Here is a 13177-nt window from a genome sequence, read left to right on the forward strand (position 1 = left end):
TAATTAGTTATAGTGTTAGAGCCAAAAATGCTTACTTTAAATTCAAGACTAAGAATAAGTAAATTAATTTTTTAAAGCTCTGTCTTCACTATCAATCTCATAACCTCTTATCACTACCGTATTTGGGCACAAACTAGTTTAATAGGGTATATACAGAGCTTGTAGCACAACTATTTCAAAAATAAGGTTTAACCATAAGGTTCATTTCTTATCACTGCTTCTGAAAATTAATGGCACCATCTCAATGTACTGTTACTATTGTTTTACTATGATAAACAACTTTTCTATAAACTCTACGGTGCTTTTTATATCATGTTTTAAAAAACCAATTTGAAAAAAATGATAGAAATTAACCATATATGACATATTTAGGTAAACCCACAGCAGAAATCCAGCTGTTATTCCAATCTCAGAGTATTAATTTACAAAGCAAAGTTACTTTCCAATGTACTGTAAAGTACTCAGTTGATTGGCGTTGGTATAAAGATGACATTGAACTCTCATCTGAAACACGAAATCTAAAGAATCTCACAATCAACGAAGTAGTACTGGGAAATCAAGGCTATTATTACTGCAAAGCATTTGGAGTATCACCACATGATGACGTAACAGATACCTCAATGAGGGCAGTTCTGGTTGTAACAGGTAAACATATTACTTATTTTCTACACTGTAGTATAAGTGAGTAAATGAATAAGTTAATACAACACGGAAAAACTGAAATAATTTACTACAGAGAATATAACATTTATACAACATATTACTTCTTTTTTTTCTGTTTATCCCCTCATTCATTTCACCTTCACATTTATACATTTGATATTGACCAAGTAATTTATGTTGCTGTAAAATAAATTAAATTCATCATCATCTCCAGAATCATTGCTTAATTACAAATTAAGTAGATAAAAGAAACTAGCAAAATTTGCTAGTCTAGTTCTTAAATACAATGTAAACTTAAACAATACAATGTAATTGGTGATTTTGTATCAAAATTAAATTTAAAAAAACATAAAAAACCTACGTTTCTATTATTATTTAGATGCGTTTACCGTTCCAGTGTCGGTATCTTTCCTGAATTTACAATTCACCTCTGTTTTGACTGACTCGTCCTCTGAAGAATTCAAAAACACTTCTACAATAATTGTAAATTTGGTAGGTTTTGGTTTAAGCCAATTTGTTTAAAACAGCTTGGTAGAGATTTCCTGACTAATTCTCAACAAAAAAATGGATAAATTTAAAATTGTGGATAATATTTATATCTACTTCCTGGTTAATTCTAGAAACATAATCGTTTTTACTACTGTGTATAATATAACCATTTAAATAACCATTTAATTATATTTCAGCCATCAGGAACAGGCCAACATGGTATAACAAATTATTACTGCCTTGTTTAAAACAATTTAAACAATAATTCCTATGCAAAATAATTATTAATTTATGAGTTTGATTTATTGTTATTAGTAGACCCAATAATGTTAAGGTTATGAACATGAATTGGTTGATCAATTGAGACAGGTAACTGTGCATTTGCTTTTTCACTTTTTTATTTTACAGTTAACTGAGAGTATAAGTATAAGTGATATATTTGTTCAAGTTCTTAGACTTAGTGCTGGGAGTGTGATTGCAGATATCAATATACATACTCCAAGTGCAGACACAACTTACGATAATTTTATGAACAGTTTATCAGAAGACTTTAACATATCAGCAAATAACGGAAAAATTGGAAATTTTTCAATATTTAGCACTGGTAATTCAAAACTTATTCAAACTACTACAATTTGTGTTTGTTATCAGTTTTATAAATTTATTTTATAAGCTTGTAATTGTATTATATCTTTTAATGTACTGTAATGGTACAGTAATAAAACAATGTACCTTTTATTACAGAGAATTGTAGTAAAGATATCATAGAAGGTTTAACATTCGGCTCTTCTGCAGTTGGTCAAAATGTATCATCAGAAGAAGTTTGTCCACAATCTGCAGTCGAATGTAAGCTTCTTTTGTTTGTATTTGTTTGAACATTTTAAATGACCCGTATTAATATATTTTGTTGATATAATTTTATTGTTAAAAATTTAACTCTGGAAAAAAACCATACACATTGATATGGTAGGGCTACTACTACTACTGGTAATCAAACTGTTCATAATGATACATTCCATAAGGTTTGATTTTATGATAAGCAATAAAAAAAAATAAGTGTACCAAATTTGCTTTGAACCATGTTATAGATTGAAATGATACATTTCACATTCCCCAGTTTCCATATTCATTTCACAGTATACTGTAAATGTTCATATCATTACATTAATAATGACAATACATAGGATGTGAATGTAGCAATAATATTAGTAATTTTATTATGTAATAATGATGCTTGGAAACAAAAAGGTTAGCGATGCAGTGTAGGCATTATCGTCGTTGTGTTATCTTTTTTTTTTTTTTTTTTTTATTTTAACTTATTTTGTAAGTGCAGTAACGACATGGTAGATTAGAAAGATCAGTTAGTCATAGGACAGATGTATGACATTATTTATCAAGATAAAAAAGACGCCTACTACCGCTATGTTTGGTTTACTTATTAAGAACGCTAGCACAGACCATGAAATAAATTCATAGCTTCCCTCGTTCCTATATTTTTTCACGTAGTTTCATCAGTGATTTCCTACGTTCCCTAACACCTGCAGAAACATCGTCGGTGATGAATATGCCTGTGAATAAATTATTTTTCAAGCATTTCGTAGGCATAGGGTAGGAGGTGATGCTGATTTTAAGATCGATTGTTATTCTTTGAAACCAGAACAGTATCAGCAGTAACATATTACAACATTTTTATTGACAAATTGACAAAATATATTGAAATTAAACGTAAATTTCAGCAATAAATAAATTACAAATAGACGCATTCCACCGATTTGTAGCCCTCTATTATTTTTGCTCTTTTAGCGCGCCATAGCAACGAAAATATTGAACATGGAGGTTAATACGAAATTCAAGAAAGCGTGAAACACTCCGTAAATAAAAAATCAGTATTTTAGTGATTCTCCTTTATAAAAAGTACTTATGAGGTCTAATTTTAAGGTGTGGTATTCAGGATAAGTTAGTTTAACAAATTAATTAATGGAGTGGCGAAACCTCTTGAAACAATCGCAATGGAGTAAATAATATCAACAAAAAAGTGTGTTTGTTGTGAAATAATGGGTGCAAATATTGAGTTTATTTCTGTTTGTGATAAGTATTTAATTATATTTATTGTAAAAAAAATAATAATAAATTAAACCTACTATGTTTAAAATTATGTATAGATAAGCAATTATTGTTTTAAGCTGTCTTTTGTAATCTGTAATCTTAGGTATGGGATCGTGCTTTCGTGATCTTAGGCTTTGTGCCACCCCTAACATGACGTTGTTTGGTCGTCGGTCGTGACGTAATGTTAAAACTAAAATACTATATATCCTTGTCATAGATGGTATGTCCCTGGGATTTTCTATATGCTTTAGTGATGGCCTGTCACCTGCCATGTGGCAAGAAGTGATGCATCGAAACTGTAGTGAGGCTACATCTGATCAACTTTTAGAAAGGTTAAATATGGTTAGTATAGACATTATTTTATACAATATCTAGTGTTCAAAGAAATGTATTAGATAAGGTTATTGTAATCTTGTAAATGTTTGACCTAAATGTTGTACTTCTAAACTTGTAGATAACTGAAAATAAAATATGTAAAAACACATTTTAATATTTATTTATTTATTTTATTATTACAATAAACATGTTGACAATGTAAGTCAATTTCTTTTTCGGCCGTGTTGTTAGTTTAATAACTGTTATTTTATTATTTATTATTTTACCATTGAAACACCTGTTCTAATCTGAAATTCCAATTTAATTGCGTCTATCGTAAACTTAATTTTGAGCTAAGGTTGATTTGCAGAGCATTTTCACTCTGTTTTATTATAATTTATTGTAGATGCCAATTACAGAGGAAAATGCAGAGGAAGTTCTTCAAGCAGTTAATAACATTACAACAACTGAACCAGATACTATTACACCAGACGGGTTGGAAGCAACTGCAGAAATTATTGAAAGTGTTATTTCTGTAAATTCAAAATCTGCCGAGGTGATTTTATTCATTGTTTTGTTTACTATGCCGTAGATAAACAACCATAGTGAAACTAGAGTTCTTAATATCGTATGTTTGGCTATAATACAGGTGACATCAACGTTAGTTGACACTGTTGCTAGTCTGTTTGAAGTAGATGATGATGTACTCTTTGAGAGTCAGATGGAAACACAAGCTCCTAGTAGAATTGTGGAATCCCTTGAAGAACAATTAGCAGTTGTTGATCTTGAAAACGAAACATATGTATTTATAACTAACACGGTAGCAGTGCAAGCTCAGAGTTTAAAAAGCAATGAATTGGACAACATGGGAATTGGAATCGCATCTTACCAATCGGCAGATTCTAGTGTAATTGTGAATTTGACAGGATTCATTGAGCCAGAAGAGCTTGATAATTCTGCGTCTGTGGCATCTGTCAGTATCTATATTCCTGCTATTGACATTCTTGCAAGCTCCGATGGTAAGTGCATTGAGAAACATTATAAAACCATAAACAGCATCCATCATCATCCATAATTTATCATAACGTTATATATTATACTTGAGAGAGCCAAGAGCTGCATAAAACACAATATTGAATCTCGTAATGACTTTTTGTATAGCCATTACTCAGAAACAAGCATGTTTAACAGAACATTGAAAATGATTGTGCCTAGAAATTTTCAGCAAAAAATGTTTCTCTACTGATTATTCGATTGTTTTTTTTTTATAATTAGGTGCTAATTTGCGTGTTGTTACAGTGGTATATAATGATAGTTCACTCTTTCCGACAAACCAGTTTGATACTGACATCAGGCGACCCAATGGTCAAGTTATTTCAACTTCAATACCCGGTGTTGAACTGAAAAATTTATCAGACCCAATAATAACAACATTTATTCCTGCTGAGGTAAATATACATTTTCAATGGATTTACGTTGATTGTTAGTTCAGTATACGAAACTATGTTAATAACTATGGCCAAACCATTATTAAGGGAACTCCCTTATTAAAGTGTGTCAAAATGATACTTTCTCTGGTTTAGTGAGTTTTCTGACCTTATGATCCTTCAGGAAATTACCTTATGCATTCATAATCATCCCAATGTTTATTTCCTTTATTTCTAGATATCTGAGAATAACAACGAGACCGAGTGTGTGTTTTGGGATTTTGAACTTGATGATGGTAATGGTGGCTGGTCAGGTACTGGATGCTACTTTGCTAATGGATCATTAGACGGCAGTAACAGACAAATTTGTCATTGTGACCATTTAACAAATTTTGCAATTCTTATGGTAAAATTATGAATATTTTATTTTTGTTTAATTGTTGACAAGATTGTTTTTATTATTTTAAAATTAAATCTTGTTTACTGAGGGTGACCTAAAACAACATAAACTGACAACCAAATGGTCCTCACAAACGATAAAATAAACATGAATGAGCGTTTAAAAAAAAAATAATCTAGATGATGAAAAACTGTGTTTCGATCATTAAAATAACCAAAAGGTTGTTAATGAACATTTTGTGAATATGAATATCTATGGCTGATTTGTAATAGACTTGCCCCAAGTCTGTATTGTCTTTTTTTTAATTTATTTGTTTTTATTTCGACCGCGATTTTTGTCTGAAAATACAGACTTGTGAAACACGTATAGAAATCGATTTGCAGACCGCAAACATCCGATAAGAATGACGTAGGTTATCATACCGTATTTGGCTATATGGGGCGGGCGGTATGTAAATATGGATTTCGAATCAACCAATGATCATTTTGTTTTAAAATGAAAAAGATCGAGTACGTACAGTGCTGAATGTACGATCGAGACTGTTGAAATATAAAATCGTGTTGCCAAGTTGTTTTGTTTACCTCCTTTGTAGGTCCTACTCAACTCGCACGTATGACCTGCCAAATAAAACGCCAATAAGGTAGGCCTACATACCACCACCACCGGTACACAACAGGATTCACACACAACAGGGCTACACCACTACACAGAACAGGACAGGGTGGGAATTCAATCAAATTATCTCCGCCTAATAAATGATCCATTCAATGTTTGATTTGCGGAGAAGCTAGCCTATCATATCAAGACGAGTTTTCATGTTCTTGGGAAAAATCCCATCAATGTTTATTACCAGACTACTAGGCATATAAAATCATTTCTAGCCTTCAGAAACTGTCATCAATGTATAGTCGGGTCAAGATATGAAAATATAGGGCCTAACCCCAAAAAAATTGCAAGAAAAGGTTTTTTGATGTATTACAATAAAATAAGGTCTCAAAAAACATATATCAAAAGTTTACTCAAATTAGACTACCGCAAAGGTCCAAAATTTGACGTTAAAAAAGATGGCCGCCAATTTTTCAAAACTTTCTACAGTTGACCTTATTTTATTGTAATTCATCAAAAAACCTTTTCTTGCAATTTTTTTGGGGTAATGAAACAGTTTGACTCGACTAGTACCCAAGTACACATTGTCTAAACGTAACATAGCGCATGCGCACCATCTTAGTTGTTGAGTCTTTGAAATTCTGAAATATGAATATTAAAATGGCTGTACGAGTGAGTAGCCAATCGCATGCAGCTGAAACTAGTCAACCGGATAATCTATGCATCAAGAATTCTTGGTGTCAAACCACGTGAATTTTGCGTGTTTCCCCAGATGGAGTTGTCAAACTAAAGTAATACACGTATGACACGCCATATGTGCAAAAATATTTATATTTTTACTAATATTAAGACAAAACTCCGTCTGGAGCCCAGACTAGATTTGTAAGTCTGGCAGTGTAAGATATTCCGGAGCAAACTTGTAGACATAGACAGCCGAACTACAGATGTTTTTGGATGTTAACTTGAGGATAGTGTGAGAGGATAAGCTTTGAGGAGGATTTTGCAAAATTTGAAGATGTGAGCTTTAAATAATGACTGGTTGTTGCAGCACGATAATAAATTCTTGAACGTAAATGCCGGTACAGCCGTTGTATTTAGTTTCCAGCATAAGTTTAATTTATCTGTACAAAATCTATAGCAATCAAGCCTAAAAGTATTAATTTGGCAATGTGGGTAATAATATGTAATGAATAAAATGAATCGGAATAAAATACTTTTAATTTGTAATTACATTTTGTTATATTTAGAATTTTTACTCAAGTGATACTACTAGTGATCCTGGTATTCCGATAGTTATAGCAAGGTACATCACAAATATTGGTCTTGGTGTTTCAATCGCTTGTTTACTTGCAACTATATTTACCTTTACAACCAACAGGTAGGGCTTAGTTTTTATCATAAGTATTTTATACGTTCACTAGAAACTTTGTTGAAATTATGTAAATATTGTAATGTTTTAAAATGTATTCTTATAGCAGAAGTTAACAGTGCATTTTGGGCATTATTATTTTTTGTACAATGCATTATAAAGCAGAACTTGTTTATTTTCCTTTTATTTTTCAGAAAGCTACGAAACAGTAAACCACAACAGATTTTATGTCACTTGTGTGTATCACTACTCGGCTTGTATTTGATCTTTCTCGTTGGAATTGACAGAACAAAAAAACGGCGCGCTTGTACTGTAATCGCTGGACTGATTCACTACTTTTTGCTCACATCTATCTTTTGGATGTCAGTGCAGGCTATTCATATGTATTATTTATTTGTTAAAGTGTATGATACACACATTTCTAGGTTTTTCTTTAAGGCCTGTCTTTTTGCTTGGGGTAAGTGGCTCATCATATACTCTAATTTTATCAGAATTCTGTATAAGTGCTATTTTTCAGTACACATTATTGTAAAAAAAAGATCAATGTAAAAAAATGTATTAAAAGCATGCCATTGATGATAAAAACTGATGTTGTGTAAGAGATATACACTTGGGAAAATGAATGTACTGGTGTTATGCATTATTATTATTTGTTTTAAAGTTTTGTCAATTAGTAATAATGTAAGCTTATCGTAATTACAAATGTTAAATTTATAACATTTACAAACTTTAATTCGTTAACAATGATAATGCCAATGTGTGAAGTGAAAACAAATCATATGCAAATGGAGGCATATGCTCGATTGGATTATCAAAGCGATGACGGGAATTGTTGTTGACAATAATATCGATGCTAGTATCATGTGTACGTGAACAGTTTTCTGATTAAAATATTGTATCTGATCATAATGTTTTCAATATTAACAGGTCTACCAGTTGTAATTGTTGCTGTAACTGTTGGAATTGATGTTGAAAATTATGCTAATACAGACTAGTAAGTAACGTTAGCCTACTGCACAGATACCAGATTAAACCTCCTTATCTAATGATATTACTTTTCTTTTCATTCTTTTTTTTATGTACTTTCCATCTATTGTAACATGATCTAATGTATTATTATTATATTATATTATTTGGAAACTCTGTTATTAATGTATGGAATTTCCCATTTGTAATGAAAATGTGTTTCAGTTAAGCAAACCATTGTTTACTTTACAAATTTCACATCTACCATTTCACATTTTGCATTCGCAGTATTTGTTTATCCTCACTTTTGTAAATGTCTTGTAAAATAAATGTTATCTCATTTATGGCAGGGTCTAGTCTCGGTTTTGGCAATCTTGCAGATATTTTTTGTATTCATGTTTTCCAATTGATAGTAATTAATATGCCTACCTTATATATTTCTAAAATTATCATTGTATTAGTACCTATTTAATATTAATAGTACTAATAATAAACAGTATTTACACTTGTATTACTCTTTTTTTCAGTTGCTTCCTTGCTGTAACCCGTATGTATTACGGCGTAGCATTACCTATTGCAGTCACACTACTCACCAATGTGGTTGTATTTGTTATGGTATTACACAGTCTAAGTAAACTTGGCAACGTTGCAAAACAAGCTCACAAAATTCGTAAGAAGCGGAAGGGCATGTATTTACTACAGAATGCCGTGTGTATATCGGCTGTGATGGGAATGACGTGGCTTATTGGATTCTTTGCAATTGGTAGTGCCTCCGAGATTGTCCAGTTACTTTTCTGTATCCTGAATTCTTTTCAAGGATTCTTTATATTCGTTATGTATTGTTTCAGAAGTAAAGATATTCGTAGATTTTGGGCAGACAAAACCTTCAAAAAATGTTACGCGATGTCGTCATCATTTATAGGAGCAAAAAATAGCAATCTGTACTCTAGTGGGGGTAAAAGTACTGGTTTTAATTCATCGGCTTCTGGAAGAAACCAAACACATTCAGATTCTAGGAATTATTCAAATAGCAACCAAGTTTCCTTTGCCCGATCTTCACGTGTTTCTAATGACTTTAGTTATCGGACGTAACGTCTGATTACGTATAGTTAACACATTAATGGCAAGTGATTAGGTATATTCCATCCTAAATGTTTTGAGAGAACAACAGATAATGTATCCTCAAACTATAGATGTACAATACAATACTCCGCTTTTCCGAAGTACTTTGATTGGAAAAATAAACGGACTACTAATTATTTTCCTTATTACTACATAATTAAAACAAAACTAATATTTTAAAATGTGCCTTTCCATTATCAACAATAATTAATCTTGCTGGTTGATTATATTATTTAAAGCTTAGGATCAAAATTCTTTTTACCGGGTTTATGTTCTATTGAACATACTATCTCTATTTATGTCTTCTTCTTCTTTTAGGGAACATTTTAAAACGCTACTGTTTGCAGACGATAACTCCGATTTTCTTAAATCTTTGTCAGTATGACTAGTACCAACTCCCATTTATGCAGTGTTATCGATTTTGGGGTCAAAGGTTACATATGGGTCAGTTTGGTCAAAATTTAAAACACTACTTGGTCTACAAATAATATAGTAAATAGTTCTCCTTATATTATTATGATACCTTGTCTTCAGGGTTTTAAATGAATTAGGATCAAAGGTGAGGAAGGGGGATAGTCTGGCAACATTTTAAAACGCTACAAATTGCAGACGTCAACTGAGATTTCATTCCCATTTGGTCAGTATGACTGATACCTCCTCTAAGTTATGTAGTGTTTATAATTTGGGGTCGACGGTCACATAAGGTTCAGTATGGTCAAAATTCCACAAAATGAATATTTACACATAGGCTTATGTATTATTATACAGGGGTGTTAATGGAATTGTGATTTTAGAAGGTGTCACTAGACCAAAATAATGTATTCTCAGACTTATTTCAGCTTTTTGAAACAAGACTGTGTTAATGCAAACTATAATATAATAGGGCATACGTTCCACAAGTGTACATAATCTGTTTATAATAATAGAAAGTTAGGTAAAGGAATCATCTCAAAAGAGTAGAATTTAATTAGTTATATTGACATAATAACATAATATTGTATTTTACAATTTCAACGTTGATGTTAAACCATACCCATTCGGGGGCCGATGTACCTAGAGTTGTTGAGTAAAAGAATACACATTGTTAACGATTGGGCTGATTTCAAACAAACTTAATTGGTCCATGATAAAAGCATAGGATTAAATACCAAACAATTCCTCTTACTGGGTTTATGTACTATTGAACATATTATCTCTAGTTAAAGATGTATTGCCCCTTGAAACACAAAAAAGGTCAAAATATTATAAATTTAAATTAGCCATATCAAAGTAATATTAACGTCATTCACTTTAAGCCAAAAACAACAAGTTTACGTAATTAACAGGTAAATTAGTTTGATTGCATTTCGTTCCGTTTCGCAAGCGAAAGTAAACAAAGGTTTCAAACCACGAGTATGCATTGCATATGCTAAGTAGGATTGTTTACAACTCGCAGATCGTATAACGAAATTAATATTATAATATCTCTAGCAATTATACCCACTCCAGGGCAGGTTTCAAAATTAGTTTAAAGCCTTCTCAGTACATAACACCCGACGCCAGTATCTCCGTATACGCACCAACCTCCGCCCCTTAATAACACCCCACACTCTTTCCAGTGAAGGACAAATTCAATTAAACTTTAGCTTCAAATTGAGAGGGCATACATAGCTATGATAGGCCTATGGCTTACGTACGTTGTAAACTGTGTAAATGAGTGGGTGTCATATTGGGCTGATAATTAAAATATATAATGTTGATACTGCGGTCTCCCGGCCTTCTTTCTCCTCTCACCATCGCAGCCGCAATCAACAAACCTTACTTTCTCCCCCTGGACAGTTCAAATGTGACCTAGTAAATTTTCGTTGTACAATTCAATCATATAAGCCTAGGCTACTTCATTACGCCAGTATTTTCGCTCCTCCTCCCAACACACCCCAGAAACCGGGTGATGTTTTTAAGACGGTTCCAGTACAAATTATGTTAGCCATCACTTCCAACCCATAGTCCCTCAGTGGCAGTTTTCAAATGTAGTTTTAAACATTCCCAGTTTCGGTCATGGTGATAGGGCTACATCCCCACCCCAAAATCCCAGCCGTTTCCCAGGAATAATTAAGCAAAATACCCACTATCAACTGAACCCCAACTCCCAAACAGTATCTCAAAACGCCCCTCTCCCACAATGGGCGTTTTTTCCTTGGAGGCATGGTGATGTAGTTGAACGATGTAGTTGAACACAGTAACAGTAAACAACCTGTGTATGTTCACACGGGAATGGATGTCTGTAATGAGAAAATCCAAGAGACCGATACATAGCTGGATATGGTTAAAATACTTTGCTAAATGTGTAATTGAATAGGTGTCATATTGGTTAATGAATAAAATATGTATATCTATATCTATATTTCCCCAAACGCCTTGCTGAGGATAAATAAAATACTGTAAAACTTTTGTAGTATAATTTTACAATTCGATAGCCTACAACCCCGAGCCCTAGGAAAAATGACATCGCAAACCACCTAACCCCCCCCCCCCCCCCCACAAAATAACCAGGAGTCGGGGGGAATTTTTTAAAATGTAGTTTAAAACCTTCCGGGTACAATTGCCATCATTTTGATAACCCATACGTATGGTTACGTGCAGAAACAGAAATTTGTATAACGAACAAACATCGAAAGTGGGGGTTTGACCACATTTTGGTCCCTAACTTGGATCCTAGGAGGCGGATGATGTTACAATATAGCTTAGAACATTTCCGGTACAATTGCGGTCATTTTGATACCCCATATGTAAGATTACGTGCAGTAACAAAAATTTGTATAACGAACAAACAAACACACAGACAGACACACAGACAGACGTACAAACTCTCTCACTTATAATATCTACTAGCAATTATACCCGCCCCAGGGCGGGTTTCAAAATTAGTTTACAGCCTTCTCAGTACATAACACCCGACGCCAGTATCTGTCTATACTCGCCAACCTCCACCCCTCTTCAATAACACCCCATACTCTTTCTTAAAAACAAATTCTTCCCAGTGATGGACAAATTCAATTCAACCTAAGCTTCGAATTGAGAGGAGTATGCATAGCTACGATGGGTCTAATAATGGTTAAATGGTACGTTGTAAATTGTGTAAATGAATAGGTGTCATATTGGCTGATAATTAAAATATGTAATTTAGATACTGCGGTCCAACAGCCTTCTTTCTCCTGTCACCACCCCAGCCACCATCAACAAACCTTAACTCCTCCCCTGGACAGTTCAAATTTAGTAACTTTTCCTAGTACAATCCAATCATATAGGCTACTTCATTACGATAGTATTTTCGCTCCTCCTCCCCCTACTACACTACACCCCAGTACAAATTATGTTATTATCCCTCAGTGGCAGTTTTCAAATACAGTTTCGGTCATGGTGATAGGCCTACATCCCCACCCCAAACTCCCATCCGCTTCCCAGGGATGATTAAATACTTTAACATCTCCCAACCACAATTCTGGTGTAAGCAAAATCCCCTGAACCCAAACCCTATCTCCCAACCCCACTCTCCCACAATTGACGTTTTTTACTCGGGGTACCCGAGTCTAGTACTTACTCATTTTCTCCTTCTCTTCCTCCATCTGGACACTATTGAGTAAAAAGCGCGATTTTTTAAGTACTACTCCTCCCTTATTCGTTATAGTATTGAGCTGGGATTTGGCATGAACATACTACAGGGACATGTCCTCA

At 33.2% G+C, this 13177-nt stretch overlaps 1 protein-coding gene across 1 annotated transcript; it reads left to right on the forward strand.

Annotated features, from left to right (window-relative positions):
* Window positions 1-359: 359 nt before the first annotated feature.
* Window positions 360-10802, forward strand: LOC140044247 (adhesion G-protein coupled receptor G2-like). Its single transcript, XM_072088725.1, has 13 exons — window positions 360-645; window positions 1043-1155; window positions 1561-1756; window positions 1897-1998; window positions 3476-3600; window positions 3980-4129; window positions 4223-4592; window positions 4849-5021; window positions 5239-5406; window positions 7254-7384; window positions 7570-7832; window positions 8303-8369; window positions 8869-10802. Exons 1-13 carry the CDS (start codon window positions 360-362, stop codon window positions 9431-9433), a joined length of 2709 nt encoding a protein of 902 aa, XP_071944826.1. The 3' UTR covers window positions 9434-10802.
* Window positions 10803-13177: the final 2375 nt, after the last annotated feature.

The sequence above is a fragment of the Antedon mediterranea genome, chromosome 3, assembly GCF_964355755.1.
Source record: "Antedon mediterranea chromosome 3, ecAntMedi1.1, whole genome shotgun sequence".
Lineage (NCBI taxonomy): Eukaryota > Metazoa > Echinodermata > Crinoidea > Comatulida > Antedonidae > Antedon > Antedon mediterranea.